Source organism: Vicia villosa, unplaced genomic scaffold (genome assembly GCF_029867415.1).
Source record: "Vicia villosa cultivar HV-30 ecotype Madison, WI unplaced genomic scaffold, Vvil1.0 ctg.000163F_1_1, whole genome shotgun sequence".
In the NCBI taxonomy this organism is placed as follows: domain Eukaryota; kingdom Viridiplantae; phylum Streptophyta; class Magnoliopsida; order Fabales; family Fabaceae; genus Vicia; species Vicia villosa.
In genome coordinates this window covers 926,070-951,288 of record NW_026705046.1, presented here as the reverse complement: position 1 = coordinate 951,288, position 25,219 = coordinate 926,070, and the positions used below count along the sequence as shown (strand labels likewise).

The 25,219-nt window shown below is 33.4% G+C and overlaps 3 protein-coding genes across 3 annotated transcripts; 2 read left to right on the top strand and 1 right to left on the bottom strand.

The window, feature by feature from the left end:
* Positions 1–1,690: 1,690 nt before the first annotated feature.
* Positions 1,691–6,215, top strand: LOC131624854 (uncharacterized). Its single transcript, XM_058895775.1, has 4 exons — positions 1,691–2,676; positions 3,315–4,712; positions 4,934–5,039; positions 5,327–6,215. Exons 1-4 carry the CDS (start codon positions 2,203–2,205, stop codon positions 5,563–5,565), a joined length of 2,217 nt encoding a protein of 738 aa, XP_058751758.1. The 5' UTR covers positions 1,691–2,202; the 3' UTR covers positions 5,566–6,215.
* A 1,549-nt stretch (positions 6,216–7,764) lies between these two features.
* LOC131624802 (uncharacterized mitochondrial protein AtMg00810-like) lies at positions 7,765–8,483 on the bottom strand. Its single transcript, XM_058895716.1, has 3 exons — positions 8,410–8,483; positions 8,211–8,329; positions 7,765–8,093 (listed from the first exon to the last, which is right to left on the bottom strand). Exons 1-3 carry the CDS (start codon positions 8,481–8,483, stop codon positions 7,765–7,767), a joined length of 522 nt encoding a protein of 173 aa, XP_058751699.1.
* Positions 8,484–21,194: 12,711 nt separating this feature from the next.
* Positions 21,195–24,987, top strand: LOC131624821 (uncharacterized). The gene is made up of 4 exons (XM_058895734.1): positions 21,195–22,123; positions 22,700–24,043; positions 24,292–24,397; positions 24,668–24,987. Exons 1-4 carry the CDS (start codon positions 21,650–21,652, stop codon positions 24,904–24,906), a joined length of 2,163 nt encoding a protein of 720 aa, XP_058751717.1. The 5' UTR covers positions 21,195–21,649; the 3' UTR covers positions 24,907–24,987.
* Positions 24,988–25,219: the final 232 nt, after the last annotated feature.

Sequence of the window (25,219 nt, the reverse complement as noted above, 5' to 3'; positions counted from 1 at the left end):
CTTCTTGCTCTGACTTTTAGTGCGGAACGGATCAAGGTTTTTAAGCCTGCACCCTTAATTATACCCGCCCCACCCTACTTCATTTTCTTTGGACTTTTGATGGACGTGTCTAAACGGGCCAGACTGTTGGGGGAGAGTTACTAGGAGCATTGATACAAAATTGAGAATTATGCACCTTTGTGAGAGACACACCACTTATCCACCTAAAATTTTAAGGTGATAGGTGAGTGAGTTCTTCTACTTATAAATGTTCAAGTTACCACATTCCTATTCAATGTAGGACTATTTTTCCACTTACTCACATTTACATTATTATTCTAACACGGACATGTATGTTTGTCGCCCTTAATCTAAATGTTACACTATTAGATTTTCTAATAAATAATCAAATAAATTACAAAATAAAACAAAAGGGAGGATTGTCTTTTAAGTTTGACATAAATTTCCTTCAGGAAAGCTTTGCCTCTGTATTAATATATATTTAAAAATTTTAAAGAAAGAAACACATAAATGCAGGATAAAAATTTGACTTAATCTTTTTATTTTATTTCTCAACTTTATATGATGTGTCATCATTAATTAGGTTTTGGATAACATTGAAATCATACTAATATTTCAATTGAATTCTAATTAATTTAATATTTTTGTTGATTTATATTTTCATATTTGTATTGAAAAAGGCAAAATTTTATTTATTTATATTTTTGGCTAAAAGACATAAATTTAATTAAATTGTTGATATACATTTTTTTGGTCAAAAAAGTTATGGTACATCATTATTACATCATTAAAATAATGTCACTTTATTAAAAAAAAGTAAAAGAAAAAAATTAGAAAAATATAAAAAAGGCAAAATATTCAAAGACCAAAACAAATAGTCAAAAAATTCAGTTTTTTAAAAACAAAAAAATCATCAAAATTTAATTTTAAACAAAATTAGAAGAATACTCTTTTTGTTTCAAATAAAAAAAAAATGAAATCAACATTTACATATAGTAAAATGTTTTAATATAATTATACTATGCCAAATGTACCCCCTATATTAATTAATTTAATTCTTGTTAGCACAACAATCGCGGGAGGGTCGAGTCGGGAGCATTGTTTAATTTTTGGGACATTTTGCTTGAGCAACACACCTTTGTGAGAGACACACCACTTCTCCACCTAAAATCTTAAGGTGATATGTGAGTGGATTTTCCCACTTATATATGCTCAAGTCACCACAGCATCTCCAATGTGAGACTATTATCCAAACTCACACTTAATTCTCAACCATTCTTATATTTTTAAAATAAAATAAAAATAAAATATAAAAAATATATATTTTTAACTTTTGTTAGAGAGTTTAGAAGGAAAAAAAAGTGGAGGTAAATTTTCTTAAAGAATGTATTTTAATTTTTTCGATTTACTACCAAAAGTGAGTATATTTTAACCAAAACATATTCAAAGATAAACCGAATGTAGCTTATTGAGCGACAACATTGAAGGAGATAAGTAGTAAGAACGAAACCATGTAGTCAAATGTCAAATAATCCACGGCACATTTTATTTGCAACATTCAAAACATTCTTTCTTGACAATTTTACCCTCAAAATCCCGACACTGTAAGTTTGTAACTGTTTCCTAAATTCACACAACACATTGTTTAAGGATAATCTCGTCTTCGCACAACCCACTTCAGTCTCACGTGTCTTACCATATCTGTCATGTGCCCTGCTTCTTATACCTGAAACACTCTAGAAACTCTTGTTTCTCTTCTATCCACCGTCCATTTCTTCATCCAACAGTTCTTATCATTTTGTAGCTACTCCGTATCTTTGTCTCGGATCTTGTTTTCTAACCTTTATAAACCCTAACCCCACACTCTCTCTCTCCACTCTCTCGCTCTCTTTCCCGCTTCCCCCCCCTCTCTCTCTAAACCTCAGCCCGTTTTTCTCTCTTCTTAGATCTTACACTGATTCGTTTCTGTAATTTAATCCCGTTTCGATTTAATCTAGTTTTCTGGTCTTACAAAGTGGTCGACGTTTAGTTTCAGTAACTCTTGTTGTTGTTGTTGTTGTTTTTTTTCGATTGTGTTTTTGTCTTCATTTTCTGTAATTTTTCAATTCTGATCCTGAAATTCCTTAAATTCAATTCGTTTACGAGTTGAATTAACTCTCTGCAACTGTAAATTTAAACTTGTGAAGAGGTTGAATTGTGAAAATGCCATCGTCTGAGATGAGGCGAACAACCAGAGTATTTGGGGTGGTGAGAGGCGAAGACACCTCAAGTGTGTTAAGGTCGGGACGCAGGTTGTGGCCGAATAGCGATGAAAGAGGCAGTAGAATGACAATTGGAGATGATTGCGGAAAGAAACCGGAGACGAAGAAAGTGAATGATGACGATAAATTTTTCGGGACAGTGTATAACCGAAAGAAAAAAAGAATTGTCGAGGATGAAGGTCTTGAGATTTCCGGGTTTCGGTTTCGACGGGAACAAAGGATGATGATTGATCCGTCTGTGATTGTGGCTGTTGTGAAGCCTTGTTACGATGACATTAGTTTGTTTTCGTTTTTCTTGTTTGCAGCGTTGAGAAGCATTATGAAGTTCGGACTCACATTTGTGGATCTATGTGCTTTTGTTCTCTCAGAACCCATTTCTTCTGTCTATGCATCAAGAGGAATTCAATTCTTACAGGTAAAAATCATAGCTTTTTTATATTAATATTTTTTTTATTATAAAGTTCATGTTAATCCTTGAATCAAGGAAATTTTGCTAAAGTTTGTCTGTCTATGATATATGAACGTGTTTCTTAGCTTCTCTTTAGTTTCTGATGTATTTTGTTTGAGGATTTTTTTAATATATGTTTAATACATTAATGTGATTTATTTAGTGGGGGACAATTTTGTTAATTTTATATGTTTGGTATAAAAAAATTTATATTAATGTTTTTCTTTTTTTTAAATATTGTTTTTCATCCCTATCCCTACATTGTTGATTTATTTACTGGGATTTATTATTTATGGTAAAAAAGTAAGTGGAATTTTCTTGTTATATTTTGGTACCGTAAAAGGTGTCATAAAAAATTGAAAAATAATTGAATCTCAATAGTTGTTGTCTGCATAGGGTTTGGTCCAGTCCACCACTTGATTAACTTTCTGCTATTGACAATATATGATTTTGATTTCTAATTAATTGAGATTGCTAGGTTTTATTTATTACCAAAGGTAAAAGTAAAAAATAATAATAAATTCCAGTATCTATTTGGTGATTTATTTTACTGTTTCTATCTACCATGTGATCTTGCATAACAGATGAGTTTAATCTTCTTTCAGGGTTCTGTTACTGCAAGTGTTGGGATTTGCCAGTTTTTTGGGGTCTCACAGTACTTGGCATCGTTCTGTGTTGATTTTTCTGCTATTCCTCTCTGTTTCAAATCTCTGCATTCTGCGTTGCACTTAAGATATATGTTCAGGTCATGTTTTCTTGTATACAATCCGGTACATGTTTGTAAAGATGTCGAGGACGAGGAGGAGATTGATCTTCCAGCTGTCGAGGAGGAAATTGATCTTTCATCTGACGAGGAGGAAATTGATCTTCCAGCTATCCTGATGGAACTGCGGAGTCTGTGCAATTCCTACAAGAAAGAAGCTTCTGAAAGGAAAACTATCAATATCGCCCCTGAAGTTATCGTAATCAGTGACGATGACGATCTATCTTCACATGTGTCTGTTAAGTGTTCCAAGTTAGCCGCTCAAAATGTACAAAGTGAAAACGTGAACTCTAACCTCGTTCAGACGAGGAGAACTTCACTTAGGATAAGGGAAGCTCAAAATCGTTCTATGAAGAACAGAAGTAACAACACAGTACCTTCTGATTCAAAGGGCAGTGGCGGACAGGAAAAAAGTTGCACAGATGTTGCCTCTGATAAGAAACTTAGAAGTTCGACCGACAGTTGCACCGGTATAAGCCTTTCAGAGGCAAAATCTACCAAGGAGGATTCAAAAGAAGCAATTGTTCCATCTTATTGTTGTACAAATATACTGATTGTCGAAACCGACAGATGTTACAGAGTAGAAAGAGCTGTTGTCATTTCCGAAGAAATGTCTGACTCAAGAGAATGGCACCTCGCAGTAAAGAAAGATGGATTAACTCGCTGCACTCTCAAGGCTGGAAGGGTAATGAGACCCTGCTCTACCAATCGGTACACACATGTTAAAATGGTCTCACTGATAAACGGGTGGAAGCTTGAGTTTGCTAATCATCAAGACTGGCTTGCCTTCAAGAATCTTTATAAGGACTGTTCGCAACGTGAAATTCCAATTCCTGCTGCAAAATTTATTCCTGTACCAAGTGTCTGTGAAGTTCCTGACTATGCAGACCGTTATACTTCTCTCTTCAACAGACCGGAATATTATATATCCACAAATGGTGATGAGTTTGAACGAGCAATAACAAGGAAAACTGGAAATTATGACATGGATTCAGAAGATGAAGAATGGCTGAACAAGTTCAATACTGAGTTTCAAGAACATGTTTCACAGGATAATTTTGAGTCTACTGTTGATGCTTTGGAGAAGACTTATCATTATAATGCTGATGATTGTTATGATGAAAAATCTATGATTTATTGGTGTCAGAATCCTGTTAGCAAGAAGGTTATAGAAGCTGTACATAATTATTGGATTAAAAAACGGAAACAAAAATATTCAGGGCTGCATAGGATTTTCACGGTAAGTTTCCATCATTCTAATGCATATTTTACACAGTAAGTTATCAATGTTTTAATTTCAATGGTTGATCTAGAACATTTCAATGTTCACCGAATAGTTTTTAATGCCATGTTTTGTCCGAATCTAAGTTTGCTGTTATATACCAAACTGGGTTTATTGTTGTAAACTGCAATTCAACCTTATCATATGACTGACATACTTGTTTTAATTTATCGTGTCAGAGTTATCAATCAAAGATATCTCCATTTGTTCCCAAGCCGTTGCGGCAAAAGAAGAGATCGTTTAGGAGACGCCCTAGTAACAGCCAACTTCAACGTATTTTCCAATGTAAGTTTAATGATTTCATGTTGTTAATAGGAATGTACAATGCAAATTTCTCTAGTGTCAAAACATAGTTAATTTGATATTGTTATAGGTATTTACACCTGTTGTGAAATTCTGGTGTCTACGTAGATAATTAATCGTATTTCCACCTTTGTTTCTGGAATATCTGTCGTGATATGTTTGAGGTGACAATTGATCAAAGGGGTTTAAGCATTGAATTGTACCTATGATATATGCTTTGGTCTATAGATACATGCTTTAGAAACTCACGTTGATCTATTTATTTACAGCCATTACAAATGATCAAGATGTTTTGGATGAATATAAAGAAGCCTTGGCTAAGGTGGAAGCTGCTAAAGAGGCTGCAAATAAAGCGATGGAACTTGCCATACAGAAACGCACAAAAGCTCAATCTCTTGCGCAAAATGCAGACCTAGCGATGTACAAAGCCACAATGTTAATGAGAATAGCTGAAGCAATTCAAGCTGGAGCATCAGCAGATGAAGCGGCAGAACATTTTCTAAATTGACCGGTAGAAACTATTCCTTATTATAGTTGTAAGTATAATAATTAAGCATCTAACCCAATTTTCTTTGCAGAAAGCCTTACACCCAATTCTTATTCATTTGTTTATTTATTCTTAATTGTAATTATATAGATACATTTTTTACTTCTAGTTGTATGTACATATTTTTTTGGATAGATTAGTTGAGTAACTTGGATAATAGGGGAACCAGAATATTAAGTTTAAGCTATATTTTTGTTCCATTATATCTCTTTGAATTTATTTTTTAAACAAATACTTTAAAAAAATCTTCAAGTAACATAGATTTTGACAATTAAAATTATTGAAAAGTAATGTTATCATTTGGATTTAGTACCATACCATAGGCAGACTTAATAATCACACTACCAAAAGGGCAGGGGCTTTGCAATCGATAATGAGCATTACTGGCTTTTCACGATTTAACCCCAAACTTAAGCAACATGCCCCCTTTGACCTTTGTTCACCCCAAACAAAAGAGAGCCTATCCATATTCATTGAGTGTTGTATACGGTCATCAAAAATGAAAAATGAAAAAAATGGTTAATTTAATGTTTTGTTTGTATATAAAAGGTTTTTAAAGTGTATATAGATTTTTTTCATTTGAATTAATTTTTTATTAACGATTATATTAAAAAAGTATTGTGTTTTTATTTGCATGGTTTCTAAAAGGAAATACGCAATATAAAATATTATTTTGAATATCCTTTTTTAGAAAAATTATGAAAACATGGCCGTAGGGTAAATATATACCAAAAATGATTTAATTATATATCACATAAATTATAAAAATATTTATTAATTAAATTCATTTATTATTTTCAAACTCTTATTATAGAAGAAGGTTAACAATCCGTTTGAAATGGGAAATAAAATAATATTTTTGTCAGCACTAAAGGTTAAAACATTAATATAAGACATACGGTGGTGATTGTGATTTGTACTCTTAGATTAATAGGTCGTAAGGTTGAAAATTAAAATCTAAAATAAATAAATAAAATTAAGAAATTGATTTTTCTTTAAAAATATTTTTGTAATATTTGAAAAATATTTTTTTTCTAATTTAATAGGTTACCGGTCAGCATTTAGTATAAATTGTTGAATGATATTTAATTTCTATTTTTCTTTAATATAACCTGTTTTTATTTAACGTTGTCTTTTTGATGGATTGATGCAGGAGCTTCTCAATTCAAGAAATGGAGCATGATATGATGGCCCAACTTGAATGTGAATAGTAATTGTAATAATAATACATGAGCTTGTAAATGCTCTTTTTCTTTTCAAAAAACTTGCAAGTGCTCTTAATTTTTTATGAGATTTTATTTTATTTGGAAGGTTTGTTCTAAGGCAAACATTTTTTTGCCTTGTTGGAATGAGGAAGACTTATCATTCAAACTTGTTTATGGAATAATTTATGGAATAAGTTTAGTACTCTCACAATGTGATTTCGATTATTTTAATTTTGTATTATTTTGGTGGATTTTAAAAGATTGTGAATGTATGAATTTTTTCCGTATATTTTAGTTGTTTGTAAGATTTTTCAAAATTTAAAACTCTTTTATCTGTTACGACCTGTCTTCATTTTCCTTTAATTTATTTTGACCTTGTCTGCTTCACCATATCTGATCCTACAACAATAGTATCACCATTTTGATATCAATATAAAGAAGTTTGACACTTAAGTTCGTATTAAGCTTCTTACTCTATCATTTCAATACTTGCATGTGAATTGTTATTGTAGGTAAATGTAAAATCTAATGGTGATACACCATTGTTAACAAGAAAATGCAGAAGATTCAAAGGATAAAAGAAGGAAGTTTTTGATATCATTTATTGCTCACAAAATCTGATCTTTACAAGATGATAACTTGGCTTATATACACACCACATAATAGGCATAAAGCTAAACAACCAATAGCATAAAAACAGTTGGAAAAACAATTGGAGCTTCTAGTGCTTAGCTGCTAACCCAACATGACAATCTATCTCTATATGCTTCGTTCTCTCATGAAAAATTGGGTTAGCAGCTATGTGTAATGCTGACTTATTATCACAATAGATGATAACGGGCTTAGGATGTTCTATTTGAAAATCCTGCAGCAAAATTTTGAGCCATTGTCCTTCACAAGTCGTGTGAGCCAAGGCCCTATATTCTGCTTCTAATGAGGACCTTGACACTACAGTTTACTTCTTACTTTTCCAGCTAATTAAAGAGTTTCCAAGAAAGAAGCAAAAACTTGTGGTAGATCTTATGGTGTCTGGACAAGCCCAATCTGAGTCTGAAAAACCTTTAAGGTAAAGAGGCGAATCAGCACTGAAAAACAATCCTTGTCTAGGGCATTGTTTGAGATATCTGAGAGTGTGTAATCCTGCCAGCATATGTTCATTGGTTGGTGCATCAAGGGACTGACTAAGTTTGCTTACAGTGTAAGCAATGTCAGGCCTGCTGTGAGTCAAATACAGCAATCTTCCAATGAGTCTTCTATATGCTGTAGGATTAGAGATAGTTTCTCCTGAAGATTTGTGTAGTTGCATCTATGGTTGCATGGGTGTGTTGCAGGGTTTTGCACCAAGTAAGCCTGCATCTCGGATCAAATCTAATGTGTATTTACTTTGGCATAAGGATATACCAGCTTTTGTCCTTGCTACTTCAAGTCCCAGAAAATATTTGAGAACTCCCAAATCCTTAATGCTGAATTTTTCATCTAGTAAAGTTTTGATGTGTTCAATCTCTTTAACATCAGTCCCCCTAAAACAAGATCATCTACATACACCAAGATAATTGTAAATCCTGCAGATCTTTGTTTTGTGAAAAGGGAATAGTCAGACTTTGATTGAACATAGCCAGAAGAAGTAGAAGATGAAGCGGAAGTCAATGGTGGAGATATTGCTCCTGATACCATGTAAAATCTAATGGTGATACACCATTGTTAACAAGAAAATGTAGAAGATTCAAAGGATAAAAGAAGGAAGTTTCTGATATCATTTATTGCTCACAAAATCTGATCTTTACAAGATGATAACTTGGCTTATATACACACCACATAATAGGCATAAAGCTAAACAACCAATAACATAAAAACAGTTGAAAAAACAGTTAGAGCTTCTAGTGCTTAGCTGGCAAGTCTATTTCATTTCTTCCTTCATCTTGCACTTTTACTGTAAATTCGATAAGAGATGATAAATCATCCAAACTTCCTCGATTATTCAATACAAGAACACTTAGTAATTCCTTTAAGATTTGAATAGTCTTTTATGTTTGTCTATCTATCTAATGTTGATAGGCATAATTCAACTTTAATTTTAATTTAGACTATTTACAATGGTTTACATATTCAACACTCTCCTTTTTTATTTTATACATTTTATATCATCTTCTCTCTCTTCTATCTAATAATTCAATACTCATTCAACTTTTATTCACTACAATGATTTTTGTTTAATAAAATTCAACACCCTACTCCACCACTTTTATTTCATATTTTTATGTTCTTTTATTATTTTATTTTTTGTGATTATATATTAATAACAATTAAAATAATTAAGACTTAAATATTTTATTTTAATGTTTTTCTAATTTAATAATTTAATTTAATTTTATTATTCTAGTTTTATAGTCTTAATTAATTTTGAGTGTTAAAAGGGTTATTGTTGGGATCCATTTCACTAAAAAAGATGTTTAAAACTATAAACAATAATTTAGGAGGTTAAATAGAAAAATTAGAGAGAAAAAAGTAGATTTTTTTTGTGTCCAAATCAAATGAACCAAATCTCTATTTATAGACCCAAAAATGATGAATTTTGGTAAAAATAAAAATAAATAAATAATTGATTTCTTATAAAATAATTGTTCCAAATAATTATGATGAAATAAAAATCTAAATAATCAAAACTACCCATAAAATTTTGCAAGAATATATGTTGTAATCCTCACTCCTTTCTCATTTAACATGTATATATTTAACATCAATTAATCCACCTCACATTCAACACCCTATTGAAAACAATCTGATGTTGAAAAACTTATTCAAGAGCCCATTACAATTGCAAGGGATCTTAGTGCCAAAAGCCTCATGTAACACTCACTTACAGAAATACTTCAAATCATGACCTGACATAATTCCTGCATTTTGTCAATCTCCTAAATAAGATTTCTACGAGGTTTGTCACGTTAAATTTAGTAAGTATTGGTATAAAAGGAACTGACTTTGTTAATTTATTCTCAATTATCTAAGTAGAGTAAAAAAAATTTTGGATTTTTGTTATAGGTGTCAAAAATAAAAAGTCTACATAATAAAATCCTATTTATTAAATCTCTTTGACCTAGACTTCCTAAAATCTAAAAACTTAAATAGGTGGGTGGGTGTGTGTGGCTTAAGCCTCTATTTTTTCTTTGAAAAATTTGTTTGAAACAAAAGATTTTATTTTATTTTTTAAAATTTAGATTTTTTTTAAAACTAGTAGTTAAACAATATCTTATTGAAATATTTTTTTTGTTTTTAAAATTATTTATGAACATAATCTTTTCATAAAATAAAACAATTTCTAAAATTTTAATAAAGAAAAAATGTTTTTTTCTTTTAAAAAAATGTTTATTAAAAACTTTGGATAAAAAAGTTGAGCATTTGAAACCCAACTTTTATTTTCGAGCCTAGTAATAAGAGGTATCCTAACCAATCGGTTATGGTCATCACCATCATGAATTGGTTACATATTCTAATTTGAAAGAGTGGAAATAATTTAGCTCCGTAAGTGGTGCCCCACTTTGTTAGGAAGTTTATTAATATTAAAATATTAGCTGCACTTTTGTTTGTTTAGCAGTTCCTAGTTTTTAGGAAAGACCTATTCTTTAGGAAGAATAGGGTTTGTTTCTTTTCTGACTATTACCACGTTTCAAGTTTGTTAGCAGTAGATTCTGTTTTGGTTGTAAGGCTATTTATAAGCCCTATTTTCTGAATGAATAATTATCCCTTCCAGCTATTTGTTATTCTAAAACTAACATTTGGTATCAGAGCTGTGCAAGGGGCCAAATTAAAAGTGTGAGCCGAATGATAACTTCAGAAAAGTTTGTGCAGCCGTCCATTCCCAAGTTCGATGGCCATTATGATTATTGGTCAATGATGATGGAGAACTTTCTAAGGAGTAAGGAAATGTGGAATCTGGTTGATGAAGGAATCCCTGCAGCAGCAATTGGGACAACATCGGCGAGCGAGGCGCAGAGAAAGACGGTGGAAGAAGCCAAACTCAAAGATCTGAAGGTCAAGAATTTTCTGTTTCAGGCCATTGACAGAGAAGTTCTTGAAACAATTCTTGACAAGGGAACCTCAAAAGCAATTTGGGATTCAATGAAGCGGAAATATCAAGGGTCTACAAAGGTGAAAAGGGCACAACTGCAGGCATTAAGAAGGGAGTTCGAGTTGCTGGCCATGAAAGAAGGAGAGAAAGTAGACACTTTCTTGGGGCGAACCTTGACCTTAGTGAACAAAATGAAGTCAAACGGCGAGACAATGGAGCAGAGTATGGTGGTCAGTAAGATACTTAGATCTTTAACTATCAAATTTAACTATGTTGTGTGTTCAATAGAGGAATCAAATGATCTAAGTACTCTGAGTATTGATGAATTACATGGAAGTTTACTAGTTCATGAACAAAGAATGCAAGGATACCAAGAGGAGGAACATGTGTTAAAAGTGGCTCATGATGATCGATCAAACAGAGGTAGAGGTCGAGGCATGTTCAGAGGAGGACGTGGCAGAGGTAGAGGGAGACAACCCATGAACAAAGCAGTCATTGAATGTTTCAAATGCCATAAATTAGGACATTTCCAATATGAATGTCCTGACTGGGAAAAGAAAGCCAACTATGCTGAATTAGAAGAAGAGGAACTTTTGTTGATGTCATATGCAGATATTCATCAAGAAAAGAAAGAAGAGATATGGTTCCTGGATTCAGGCTGCAGCAACCACATGACGGGAAACAAAGAGTGGTTCTTTGAATTGGAAGAAAATTTCAATCAAACAGTGAAGCTTGGAAATGATACGAGAATGGCGGTAGTAGCAAAAGGGAGTATAAAGGTGCAAATAAATGGCATAATCCAGGTAATATCTGATGTCTATTATATTCCTGAGCTTAAAAACAACCTATTAAGTATAGGGCAGCTTCAAGAGAAAGGATTAACCATTTTAATTCGGGATGGAACTTGTAAAGTGTATCATTCTAAGAGGGGACTGATTATGCAAACTAATATGAGTGGAAACAGAATGTTTTTTGTGTTAGCTTATATGCCACAGAGAAATTCCATGTGTTTGCAAACTGAAGATGTATCGGAGAAAGAGGCGCGCATGTGGCACAGTCGATTTGGGCACCTGAATCACAAGGGATTAAGAACATTGGCCTTCAAACAGATGGTGATTGGCTTACCTGTTCTCAAATCTCCTAATCAGTTATGTACAACATGCCTAACTGGAAAACAACACAGAGATACAATGCCAAGGAGGAGTCTGTGGAAGGCATCAAAACAGCTCCAGCTAGTACATTCAGATATCTGCGGCCCTATCAAGCCAGCATCCCACAGTGGCAAGAGGTACATTCTAAGTTTTATCGATGATTATTCTCGTAAAACTTGGATTTATTTCTTACATGAAAAATCAGAAGCTTTTATTACTTTCAAACATTTTAAAGCTAATGTTGAGAAAGAGATAGGTGCATTCATAACTTGTTTGAGGACTGACAGGGGTGGCGAGTTCACCTCAAATGAGTTTGGAGAATTCTGTAAATCACAGGGCATTAGTAGGCAATTGACAGCAGCGTATACACCGCAGCAGAACGGAGTTGCCGAGAGAAAAAATCGGACAATTATGAATGCTGTCCGATCCATGCTAAATGAAAGAAAAGTTCCCAAAACTTTCTGGTCCGAGGCTGCAAAGTGGTGCGTTCATATTCAGAATCGATGCCCGACAACAACGGTTGAAGATAAGACCCCAGAAGAGGCATGGAGCAATGAAAAACCAGTGGTAGATTACTTCCGAGTTTTCGGATGTGTGGCACATATTCATATACCAGATCAAAATAGGAGCAAATTAGATGACAAAAGCAGAAGATGTGTTCTTCTAGGAGTGAGCGATGAATCAAAAGCATGGAGGCTTTATGATCCAATCTCAAAGAAAATTATTGTTAGCAAGGATGTTGTTTTTGAAGAAGAAAAAGGTTGGGATTGGGGCAGATCTGTTGAAGAAATAAAGCAAGATATACTAGAGTGTGGAGATGAAGGAGATACTGTGGCGGATCAAAATGAAGAACTCGGTGAAACAAGCCAAAATAACTTGAGTGGCAGTCCTGGAAATTTCAGCAATTCCAGCATCTCTAACAGCAGCTCCAACAAATCAAGTAGTCTGACAATTTCACCTCAAAATGAGCCAAGTTCTAATGATAACGAATTAGTTGAAGGGAGGGACATGCGAGTAAGAAGAGAACCGGTATGGATGGCAGATTATGAAACAGGGGAAGGTCTTTCTGATGATGAAAATCTGAATGCAATGATGATGGTAACTGAGAATGACCCTACAACGTTTGAAGAAGCAGTAAAATGCAAAAACTGGAGGGAAGCAATGTCATCGGAAATTGAATCCATTGAGAGGAACCAAACTTGGGAACTTACTGTGATTCCTAAAGACATCAAACCTATTGGAGTCAAGTGGGTATTTAAAACAAAGCTGAATGGAGATGGTACTGTGGAGAAGTTCAAAGCGAGGCTCGTAGCAAAAGGGTATGCACAACGCCATGGTATTGATTATACTGAGGTATTTGCTCCGGTGGCAAGACTTGACACTATCCGTGTAATTCTTGCAATAGCTGCACAATTTAGTTGGGAGGTCTTTCAACTTGATGTAAAAAGCGCTTTTCTTCATGGTGAGCTGAAAGAAGAAGTCTATGTTGAGCAACCCGAGGGGTTTGTAAAGAAAGGAGAAGAAGAGAAAGTCTACAAACTAAAAAAGGCATTATATGGGCTCAAGCAAGCACCGCGAGCTTGGTACAGCAGAATCGAAGCTTATTTCATACGAGAAGAATTCGAAAGATGTTCTAGCGAGCATACTCTATTTACAAAATCAAAAGGAGGTAAACTCTTGATTGTAAGCCTTTATGTTGATGATTTAATTTTTACCGGGAATGATAGAAGCATGTGTGATGAGTTTAAAAATTCAATGATGTCGGAGTTTGATATGTCTGATTTGGGGAAAATGAAGCATTTTCTTGGAGTAGAAGTGAAGCAATGTGCAGGTGGAATATTCATTTGTCAAAGAAGATATGCAAAGGAGGTTTTAGCTAGATTTGGTATGGAAGACATTAATGCTGTGAAAAATCCCATTGTACCTGGTACAAAATTACGCAAAGACGAGGGAGGTGTTACCGTTGATGAAACTCTGTATAAGCAAGTGGTTGGAAGCCTTATGTATTTGACTGTAACTAGACCTGACATGATGTTTGGTGTTAGTTTAATAAGCAGGTTCATGGCTAGACCTACTATGGCACATTGGCTGGCAGCAAAGAGGATTTTAAGGTACCTAAAAGGTACAATTAATCTGGGTATCTTTTACAGGAAGCAAGAATACAATCTAAAACTGGTGGCCTTCACTGATAGTGATTATGCCGGTGACTTAGACGATTGAAGAAGCACTTCCGGATTTGTGTTTAAATTGGGAGCGGGAGCTATTTCTTGGGCCTCAAAGAAACAGCCGGTTGTCGCTCTTTCCACCACGGAGGCGGAATACATAGCAGCAGCTTTATGTGCGTGTCAATGTGTTTGGCTTAGAAGAGTGTTGGAAAAGATTGAAGTTGAGAAAAAAACAGCAACTATGATCATGTGCGACAATAGTTCTACTATACAACTATCCAAAAATCCGGTGTTTCACGGAAAAAGTAAACATATTGATGTGAAATTCCACTTTCTTAAGGACTTAGTAAACAATGGAGTTATCAAGCTGAGCTACTGTGCCTCTGAGAATCAAACAGCGGACATTATGACGAAGCCATTGAAATTGGAACAATTTGAAAAGCTTCGTGGGATCCTTGGAGTTACGGATATTACTGAAGTAAGCTAAGTTCAGATGAATTAGCTTAAGGGAGGGATTGTTAGGAAGTTTATTAATATTAAAATATTAGCTGCACTTTTGTTTGTTTAGCAGTTCCTAGTTTTTAGGAAAGACCTATTCTTTAGGAAGAATAGGGTTTGTTTCTTTTCTGACTATTACCACGTTTCAAGTTTGTTAGCAGTAGATTCTGTTTTGGTTGTAAGGCTATTTATAAGCCCTATTTTCTGAATGAATAATTATCCCTTCCAGCTATTTGTTATTCTAAAACTAACACACTTATCATTACTCACTCATTTTTTTTGTTTAAACAGAGAACATATTTAGTCACGATGGATCATTTATTCTCACCCAACCTTAATGTCTAATAATATGTATGTATAGTTCCACGTAGAAGTAGATAATTGACTATTTAATCTAATTACATGCATACTTCTTATTCAATAAACATGCTTAGTGTTAATATTCATTCATAATAATACATTAGAGAAGTCATGATGTTCATCACCTTTTAATGTTTCTACTAAACTTATGCATTCTCCCTACTAGGTATAACTAATCTTTTGCCTAACACAAATTTCTCTGAATTCTGATCCATACATTACTTTCTTATAATCACATATTTAATAATGTTTTATGGTTAGGATCATGGTAATCACTTAAGGGATGATTATCCTACTTAAATTAAGGTTAGAACATATGAATTAAGGTTTTTGGTGAATTTGAAGGCCATTAACCGATTCAGGAAAATTTTTGGATCGATTTAAAAAAAATTGAATCGATTCCAGCAAACATAACTGAAACTTGTCTTTTTTGAATCAATTTAAAGGACTTTTATCCGATTAATAACCCTGAAATCGCCCAGACTCGATTAAGTACACCCCTTAATCGATTCAAATCCTGCAACACAGAAAAATACAACATTTCACACCAAAAACTCATGCTCAAACACAACTCATTCCTCAATAATTGGAAATGTAGTTTAGTTCAATCATGATCATCATACAACTCATAAAAACATAACAATTATTCAAGAATACAATTCATAACTATAACTACAAACATGGATCATCCATCATTCTACACATAAATCCCAAGTCATCAAAATACTTGAATTCTTAAACTAATTGCATGCATGGCATGATTCATTCAATTGCATGTGAGCTTAGCGAAGTGTAGAGTTCTTCCTTCCTCTTGCTCCTTGAAGTTTCCAATTCAAGCTTAGCTTTCATAGCTCCCTTTTCTTCTACCTTGATCTTGATGGTGTTTCATATATAATCCATTCAAGTTTCTTCCCACAATATGCTAGCCCAAGAATTTTCTTTGCTTTCTTCATGCATCAATGAGATCATATATAAATGATGATGATTAGGGAAGGAAAACTTGTTAGTATGACAATGTGATCTAAGAGGGGTGAATTTTCTTTGTTTCCGTATACCTTTTTAATAGTCTTTGTCTTCGCTAACCATGTATTCCTGTACGAGGGAGTATAGTTGTAGACTGCAGTGATGTGAAAGATTATTGTTTTCACCTTTAATGACAGATCATTACTGACGAGAGGATAAATTTATTGAGATATTAGATCATAACTTAGTTTACGATGATCTTGTGATTAAGTAGACTTAACGCAAGTGTGGGTGGACATAGAGCCTATCACCCAACAATCACTTCTCATCGTGTATGATGGAGTGAGCCTGAACATACACTCTGGGTGGACACACTTGATTTTGTACCTATCTTCATTTGTTCGATCTACCCTAAAATCGACAGCGTTTAACATGTGAAACTTATTTACAGCTATCACACAATTTTCTTTTGAAGAAAATTTATCTTTATCTTTTAAATTCTCATCTGACTGCATATCAGGGTTTTAGAAAATATCTAATAACGGTTCTTCTCCGCCCATGTTGAAGTTTCTCATGTGCGAAGGTGGTGTGTAGATTTCGTTTGGAGGTATCTCATGTAGCCCATCATCTTCGGAATCATTGTTGACCATGTTATCAAACTCTAACTCTTCATCTTCCTCTTCTTCGTCAATGACATCTACTTCAGCTAGTTCTTCTTCTATGGGATCAACCACTTATGACTCAATTGGTTGTGACAATTGAGGCTCTTGGAGCATAATGTATAACTCAATCGAGTCGTACCCAGAATACTCATGATTATCAAACATATTTTGAAGGTCCTCATCATCTTGAACCTCTACCTTATCAAATTTGATTTTGTTCTCACAAAAAAACCAGGTGTTGGTAGAAGATGTGTGACACTGAACCTCGTTTAAGTTTGACCTATAAACATTTTTTGAAATACGAGAAATTCGCTATTTAAACAAAATCAGATATTATCGGTGTTTCTAAATAAAAATCCAGATTCATCATATTGGTATATCTCACAATTGAAATGTGCATTGATAACATATTATGGTGCAGATGACATTTTGTTTGCGTGTTTGAGTGTTTGGGTGTTTCTGTGTTGATAGCATATGGTTCGTGTAGGAGAATAAAAAGGTGTAGTTGAACAAAACAAGACAAAATTGCATGGCCAAACATAAGCCAAGTGGGATGGTGCCTCTATTATAAAATGGCCTAAGGCGTCAAGTGGGATGGCGCTTCCCTAGTAGGGCTATCACGTAGCCTGATTTCCTAGCTTGCACCCTATCCTGCACGTAGGTCTGTACCCTATCCTCATTCCCTAGACTGTCCCAAGCCACTTTGAATGACGCCTCCCTTTTCTTTTGCTTGTAGGCGCCATCCCACTTAGCTTATGGGTGACACGTGTTCTGCATGCAAACAACTCACCTCTATACAAGTTCGCCTATAAATATGGCGCCCCAGACACTTATTTTGCATCACCAATCCTCACTCTCTCAGATACAAATTCCTATAACCTGATATAATTTCAAATATGGTTCTTCTCACAATGGACGATTCTCATAGAGGAACAAAGACAAACATTGTCACGCTTGTAAGTTTTAATCAAATATATTTAATCATTTATATTTATAAAATAATTAATTTAGTCATATATATATATATATATATATATATATATATATATATATATATATTCACCCATGTTTCATTTATATTATTTCCATTTTGAATTTAGAATACTAAAAGATTTAGATGCCGATGACATACGTACATTGCTCCGGACCCGTTGGTCATCCCACTTCTAGAACATGTCGATTTTTGACATGTTATTAAGATCTCAAACTGCACGATTGATACTAAATTTATACTTGCAATATTGGAAAGGTGGAGACCCGAGACACACACCTTTCATTTACCAACAGGAGAATATACCGTCACATTTGAGGACGTGCATGTAACACCTCGATAATTAAATTTAATTATTTGATTATTATTTGATATTTTGATGTGATTGTATGAGTCACGGTGAATTATCGATGAGATAATATGACATGTGATGTTTACGTTGATGCGTGTGGGGTAGTGGAATTAATGTGGTAATTAGAATAATTATATAAAATAGTTCTAATTAGCATTACGATTTAAATAAAATAAAATAAGAGATATTGTGAGGTGGAGTTAGTAAAGGCATATTAGGAACTTCATAATAAAGGTCCTAAGGCAAACTAGGTAAAAAGAGGAAAAAAGAGAGAATTCTCATTATCGTTGAATTTTGGAGAAAACGTGAAAAGAAGAGAGAGCTAGAGCAAGGAGAGGAGAAGAAGAACAACACTAGAATCGAGGGGAGAATCAATCAAGCTAATAAACTTTGGTAAGGGGGTTATCATGAGTATTATTCGATTTAAGGGGTTGATAATTGTATCTTAGGGATTGGTGATATTTTGATGAGTGTGATGAACGATGATGATGAATTATGTGGATTATATGATTAATATGATGTATGATATGATTAATTGTTATATTGGTGAGTGATAACATGAACTAGAGTCAAATCCACCATGTTCATGGATTTGAAGGTCTGGATTTGATGAAGATTGTTGGAGGTATGAGGAATATTTATGTTTTTGTGATTAGAATAGTTAATCCATGTTAGAACTAGGTTAATATACCTTAAATCGCAAGAAAATTGTGATTAAAAATGTGTTTTTAGGCAAAAGTTTGGGATTGGTTTAATGCAGGTCGCACAAGTTTTTCTGCAGAATTCGGAGACCATGCTTAGCGCGATGGAGTGCGCTTAGCGCGCTTTTGAAAACAAAAATAGGGGGCGAGGCAGAATGGAGCGCGCTTAGCACGGTGGTGGGTGCGCTTAGCACGGGTTCCTAGGACGAAATTTCGTATTTTTGAAAAATGATTGCAGAACGAGGAAGCTTATATTTTACTCTAATTTCTTATAATTTACTGAAATTTACTGTGCACGTTTGGGTAGGTTTAGAGGGCAATTTGTGTGGAACTTGATTTTGTGAATTCATGTATTTCTATACTTGATTGTGATGAATGTTATTGTGTTGATTGATGACATGATTAATTGATGATTATGAGTTGAGTTGATCAAGGTGTTTATGAAGTTGTGTGTTTGAATGATGATATGATTTTGATGAATAAATGAATGGTAATGCCATTTGACTAGCCGTGGTTGTTGAATTTGTGACGTTGAGCATCATGCATTCACAACATTTGTAGGACTCCGGTCCAGTGATGTATGTAGAATCATTGGTCCAGTGACGGTCATTAATCCTAGAGATGCATCTACGAAATTACTCATAAAATTTTATGGAGATGCATCTCTAGTCCATTTTCTGGCAACTTTAGGGTGAATAGTTTACTCGTGAAGCACAAAGTGCTTTAAGAGGTTTATCGAAGATGTATCTCCGTAAATTTTTACAGATAATTTTGTAGATTCATCTCCGAACTATTTTTTGATGCACAATGCAGGAGAAAAAACTTTAATTGTATTAGTTTTTTATTTTGCTTTCCATTTTTTTATGATGTGTCATCATAATGAGGTCATGTCTTAATTTGGATAACAATAAATTTATTTTAATATCTTAATTAAATTTCATTTTATTTATCATTTTTCTTGATTTAATATCTGTATTTTTAATTCTAAGAAACCAAAAAAGTTATTTAATTTATATTTTTGGTCAAGAGATATAAACTTAATTTTGGTCAAAAAGAAGTTGTGGTACATCCTTATCATACTTGCATGGATACGAATATAAATTTATACTTTTAGGAACAAGCAATAAAAAGTGAGAAAATTAAAATTTATTTAAAATTTAATTTGGTTTTTAATTGTCATAATGGGATAGTTGGTTTAATGGAGGAGAGAGACAATTTTATTTTAAATTTTTATTTAATAAGAAAAATGTGATTGGTTGTGTGTAAATCCATGTGTTAGAGTTGTGTCCATATAAGTATTTGCCTAAAATAATATTACTTTATAAAAAACAAAGGAAAAAATTTTAAAAAGACCAAACATTCATATACCAAAACAAAAAAGTAAAAAAAAAAAAAAACCATTTTTTTAGAACAAAACAATTATTAAAATTGAATTGTAAACAAATTAAAAAGTACTCTTTTGAGTATAAAATAAATTGAAATCAATAGTCTAAAATATAAATAATTATTTTACTATAATTCTACTATTCCTAATTTATCCCTACATGAATTCTTTGAATTCTTACCATTTTTAAAGCAAATAGTAAAATTAAAAGGAGGGTATTTTTTGGATCTGAATTCACTACATTCAAATTTTCAAGCATTCATGCATTTAGTTAAATTTAAACCGTTCATGCAGAATTCAATGGTTCAAAATACATCAACAAAATTTCATTTATATATATATATATATATATATATATATATATATATATATATATATATATATATATATATATATATATATGGGTCATGCTAACGAGTGCCCCAGGGGCACTCTTTAAGCATTCTAAATAAAGAAAATATTCTTTCAAAAGTTCACCATTTCAATTTTCGATGCATTGATTACGCATATTTTCAAGAAAAACTTACTTTTTAAAGCTATTAAAGAGTGCCCCTGGGGCACTTGTTAGCATTTCCCTATATATATATATATATATATATATATATATATATAGGATAAAGCTAACATGTGCTCTTGGGGCACATGTTAAGAAACCTAAATATAGTAAATTTGTATTGGAAAACGTAATAAACACATTAATTATAAACTTTTTAGGAAAACAATGCACAATTTATTAGAAAAAATTTCTACATTTAACTCTTAACATGTGCCCTAAGGGCACATGTTAGCATGACCCATATATATATATATATATATATATATCAAGGGCCTTGGGGCTAGGTTTACTCTGCAGTCATTTTAACATCATAATCCGCGGCATATCTAACTCTTTTTATTTGTAAGATTCAAAAGATTATTTCCTTGACATTTTTACCCTCAAGATCCTAGCCCCATAGCAATTTCCTAAATTGACACAACACATTGTTAAAGGATAATCTCGTCTTTCTCCTACCAACTTCAGTCTCACGTGTCCTACCATATCTGTCGTGTGCTATGCTTGTTATACCTGACACACTCTAGAAGCTCTTCTTTCTCTCCTATCCATCGTCCATTTCTTCATCCAACAGTTCTTATCATTTTGTAGATACTCCATATCTTTGTCTCGGTTCTTGTTTTTTAACATTTATAAACCTTAACCCGACACTCTCTCTCCTGTAAATCTCGCTCGCTCTCTTTCCCGCTTTCTCCATTTCTACACCTCATTCCGTTTTTCTCTCTTCTTCGATCTTTCACTGATTCATTTCTGCAATTTAATCCCCTTTGATTGTTCCGTTTTAATCTACTTTTCTGGTCTTACAAAGCGGTCGACGTTTCGTTTCAGTAACTCTTCTTGTTGTTGTATTTGTTTATTCGATTGTGTTTTTGTCTTCATTTTATGTGATTTTTCAACTTTGATCCTGAAATTCCTTAAATTCAATTCGTTTACGAGTTGAATTAACTCTGTGCAACTGTAAATTTAAACTTGTGAAGAGGTTGAATTGTGTGAAATGCCGTCCTCTGAAAAGAGACGAAGAACAACTAGAGTGTTTGGGGTGGTGAAAGGCGGAGACACCTCAAGCGTGTTAAGGTCCGGACGGCGGTTGTGGCCGGATTGCGATGACAGAGCCAGTAGAATGTCAATGGGAGATGATTGCGGAAAGAAACCGGAGAAGAAGAAAGTGAACAATGACATTGACGACATCGATAGATTTTTCGGGACAGTGTATAACAGAAAGAGAAAAAGAATTGCTGACCATGAAGGTCGTGAGATTTCCGGGGTACAATCGATTATGATTGATCCGTCTCTGATTGTGGCTGTTGTGAAGCCTTGTTATGATGACATTAGTTTGTTTTCGTTTTTCTTGTTCGCAGTGTTGAGAAGCATTATGAAGTTCGGACTCACATTTGTTGATCTATGTGATTTTGTTCTGTCAGAACCCATTTCTTCTGTCTATGCATCAAGAGGAATACAATTCTCACAGGTAAAAATCATACTAGCTTTTTTTATACTAATATTTTTTTACTAGTTCGTATTAATCCTTGAATCAAGGAAACTATGCTAAAGTTTGTCTGTCATATTTTATTTTCTGTCAAATCTGATACATTAATTTCTGAAGTATTTTATTTGAAATTTTTTTAATATATATTAAATTCATTAATGTGATTTATTTATTTATTGATGGAAATCTTATTAGTGATGGACAATTTTGTTAATATGTTTGGTAATATTTTTCTTTTGTTAAAATATTTTTTTCATACCTATCCCTACATTTATTGATTAATTGACTGGAATTTATTATTTATGGTAAAAAAATAAAGTGGGTTTTTCTTGCTATATTTTGGTACCGAAAATGGGTTGGATACAGAGATTGCTAGATTTTATTTATTACCAAAGGTAAAAATATGATTTTGATTTCAATTTTAGATTGCTAGATTTTATTTATTACCAAAGGTAAAAGTAAAAATAAAAATAAATTCCAGTATCTATCTACTAATTTACTTTCCTGTTCTATTTACCTTGTGATCTTGCTTAACAGATGAGTTTAATCTTCTTTCAGGGTTCTGTTACTGCAACTGTTGGAATTTGCCAGTTTTTTGGGGTCACTCAGTACTTGCCATTGTTCTGTGTTGATTTTTCTGCTATTCCTCTCTGTTTCAAATCTCTGCATTCTACATTGCTCTTAAGATATATGTTCAGGTCATGTTTTCTTGTATACAATCCTGTAAATGTTTGTAGAGATGTTGAGGAAGAAATTGATCTTCCATCTATCCTGATGGAACTGCGGAGTCTGTGCAATTCCTACAAGAAAGAAGCTTCTAAGAGTCGTAATATCAATATCGCACCTGAAGTTATCGTAATTAGTGACGATGACGATGATGATAAGGGTCTATCTTCACATGAATCTGTCAAGTGTTCCAAGTTAGTCGGTCAAAATGTACAAAGTGAAAATGTGAACTCTAGCCTCGTTCAGACGAGGAGAACTTCACTTAGGATATGGGAAGCACAAAATTCTTCCATGAAGAAAAGAAGTAACAACATATTACCTTCTGATTCAAAGGCTGGGCAGGAAAAAAGTAGCGCCGATGTTGCCTCTGATAAGAAGCTTAAAAGTTCGACCAACAGTTGCGCTGATCTAAGCCTTTCAGAGGCAAATTCTGCCATGAAGGATTCAAAAGAAGCAATTGTTCCATCTTATTGTTGTACAAATATACTGATTGTCGAAACCGACAAATGTTACAGGGTAGAAAGAGCCGTTGTCATTTCTGAAGAAACGTCTGATTCAACAGAATGGCACCTGGCAGTAAAGAAAGATGGATTGACTTGCTGCACTCTCAAGGCTGAACGGGTAATGAGACCCTGCTCTACCAATCGGTTCACACATGTTAAAATGGTCTCCCTGATAAACGGGTGGAAGCTAGAGTTTGCTAATCATCAAGACTGGATTGCATTTAAGAGACTTTACAAGGACTGTTCGGAGCGTGAAATTCCAATTCCTGCTGCCAAATTGATTCCAGTACCAGGTGTCTGTGAAGTTCCTGACTATGCAGACCGTTATACTGCTCTCTTCAACCGACCGGATTATTATATATCCGCAAATGCCGATGAGTTTGAACGAGCAATTACAAGGGAAACTGGAAATTATGACATGGATTCAGAAGATGAAGAATGGCTGAACAAGTTAAACATTGAGTTTCAAGAACATGTTTCACAGGATAATTTTGAGTCAATTGTTGATGCCTTGGAGAAGACTTATCATTATAATGCAGATGATTGTTTTGACGAAAAATCTGTGATTTATTGGTGTCAGAATTATGTTAGCAAGAAGGTTATAGAAGCTGTACATAATTATTGGATAAGAAAACGGAAACAAAAACATTCGGGGCTGCATAGGATTTTCACGGTAACTTTCTCATCATTCAATTGCATATTTTATGTGGAACATTTCATTTCATATCCATGCAATATCTATGTTTTAGTTTCAATAGTTAATCTAGAACATTTCAATGTTCACTGGACTATTTTTAACATCATATTTTGTCTTAATCTAAGTTTGATGTGATATACTAAGTTGGGTTTATTGTTGTAAATTGTAGTTCAACCTTATTATCTGACTCAAGTTCACGTAGTTGTTTTACTTTATTGTGTCAGAGTTATCGATCAAAGATATCTCCATTTGTTTTCAAGGCGTTGCGGCAAAAGAAGAGATCGTTTAGGAGACGCCCTAGTAACAACCAACTTCATCGTGTTTTGCAATGTAAGTTTAATGATTTCATGTTGTTAATGGGAATGTACAATGCGAATTTCTCTAGTTCTGTTGAAACATAGTTAATTTGATGGTTTTAGGTATTTTCACCTATTTCACCTAATGCAAATTTCTGGTGTCTACGTAGATAATTTTGCAATCGTATTTGTCGTGATATGTTTGAGGTGACAATATATCAAAGGGGTTTAAGCGCACATATGATATATGCTCCGGTCTATAGATGCATGCCTTAAAAACTCATCTTGATCTATTCATTTACAGCCTTTTCAAATGATCAAGATGTTTTGGATGAATATAAAGAAGCCTTTGCTAAGGTCGAAGCTGCTAAAGAGGCTGCAAATAAAGCAATGGAACTTGCAATACAGAAACGCACAAGAGCGCAATCTCTTGCGCAGAATGCTGACCTAGCGATGTACAAAGCCACAATGTTGATGAGAATAGCCGAAGCAACTCAGGCCGGAGTATCAGTAGATGAAGTGGCGGAACATTTTCTTAACTGACTGGTAGAAAACATTCCTTATACTAATTATAATTATAATCATAAGTATCTAACCCAATTTTCATTACAGAATGGCTTACAACCCAATTCTTGTTTATGTGTTTATTTATTTATTCTTAATTGTAATTATATATATATATATATATATATATATATATATATATATATATATATATATATATATATATATATATATATATATATATATATATAAATATATATATATATTTTACTTCTATTTGTATGTATATATTATATTGTCTCAGAATCAACTTTTTGTCTGATTAGATTAGTTGATAAATTTGGAGAAAAGA

Excerpts from the sequence above, each read along its gene's own strand:
- LOC131624854 (XM_058895775.1), top strand. The coding sequence starts at position 2,203 with ATGCCATCGTCTGAGATGAGGCGAACAACCAGAGTATTTGGGGTGGTG. Across the intron at positions 2,677-3,314 it reads GAGGAATTCAATTCTTACAG|GGTTCTGTTACTGCAAGTGT; the intron begins GTAAAAATCATA and ends ATCTTCTTTCAG. Across the intron at positions 5,040-5,326 it reads ACTTCAACGTATTTTCCAAT|CCATTACAAATGATCAAGAT; the intron begins GTAAGTTTAATG and ends ATTTATTTACAG.
- LOC131624802 (XM_058895716.1), bottom strand. The coding sequence starts at position 8,483 with ATGGTATCAGGAGCAATATCTCCACCATTGACTTCCGCTTCATCTTCT. Across the intron at positions 8,330-8,409 it reads TCTGGCTATGTTCAATCAAA|GGGGACTGATGTTAAAGAGA; the intron begins GTCTGACTATTC and ends ATCTTGTTTTAG. Across the intron at positions 8,094-8,210 it reads AGTAGCAAGGACAAAAGCTG|GAGAAACTATCTCTAATCCT; the intron begins GTATATCCTTAT and ends ACAAATCTTCAG.
- LOC131624821 (XM_058895734.1), top strand. The coding sequence starts at position 21,650 with ATGCCGTCCTCTGAAAAGAGACGAAGAACAACTAGAGTGTTTGGGGTG. Across the intron at positions 22,124-22,699 it reads GAGGAATACAATTCTCACAG|GGTTCTGTTACTGCAACTGT; the intron begins GTAAAAATCATA and ends ATCTTCTTTCAG. Across the intron at positions 24,398-24,667 it reads ACTTCATCGTGTTTTGCAAT|CCTTTTCAAATGATCAAGAT; the intron begins GTAAGTTTAATG and ends ATTCATTTACAG.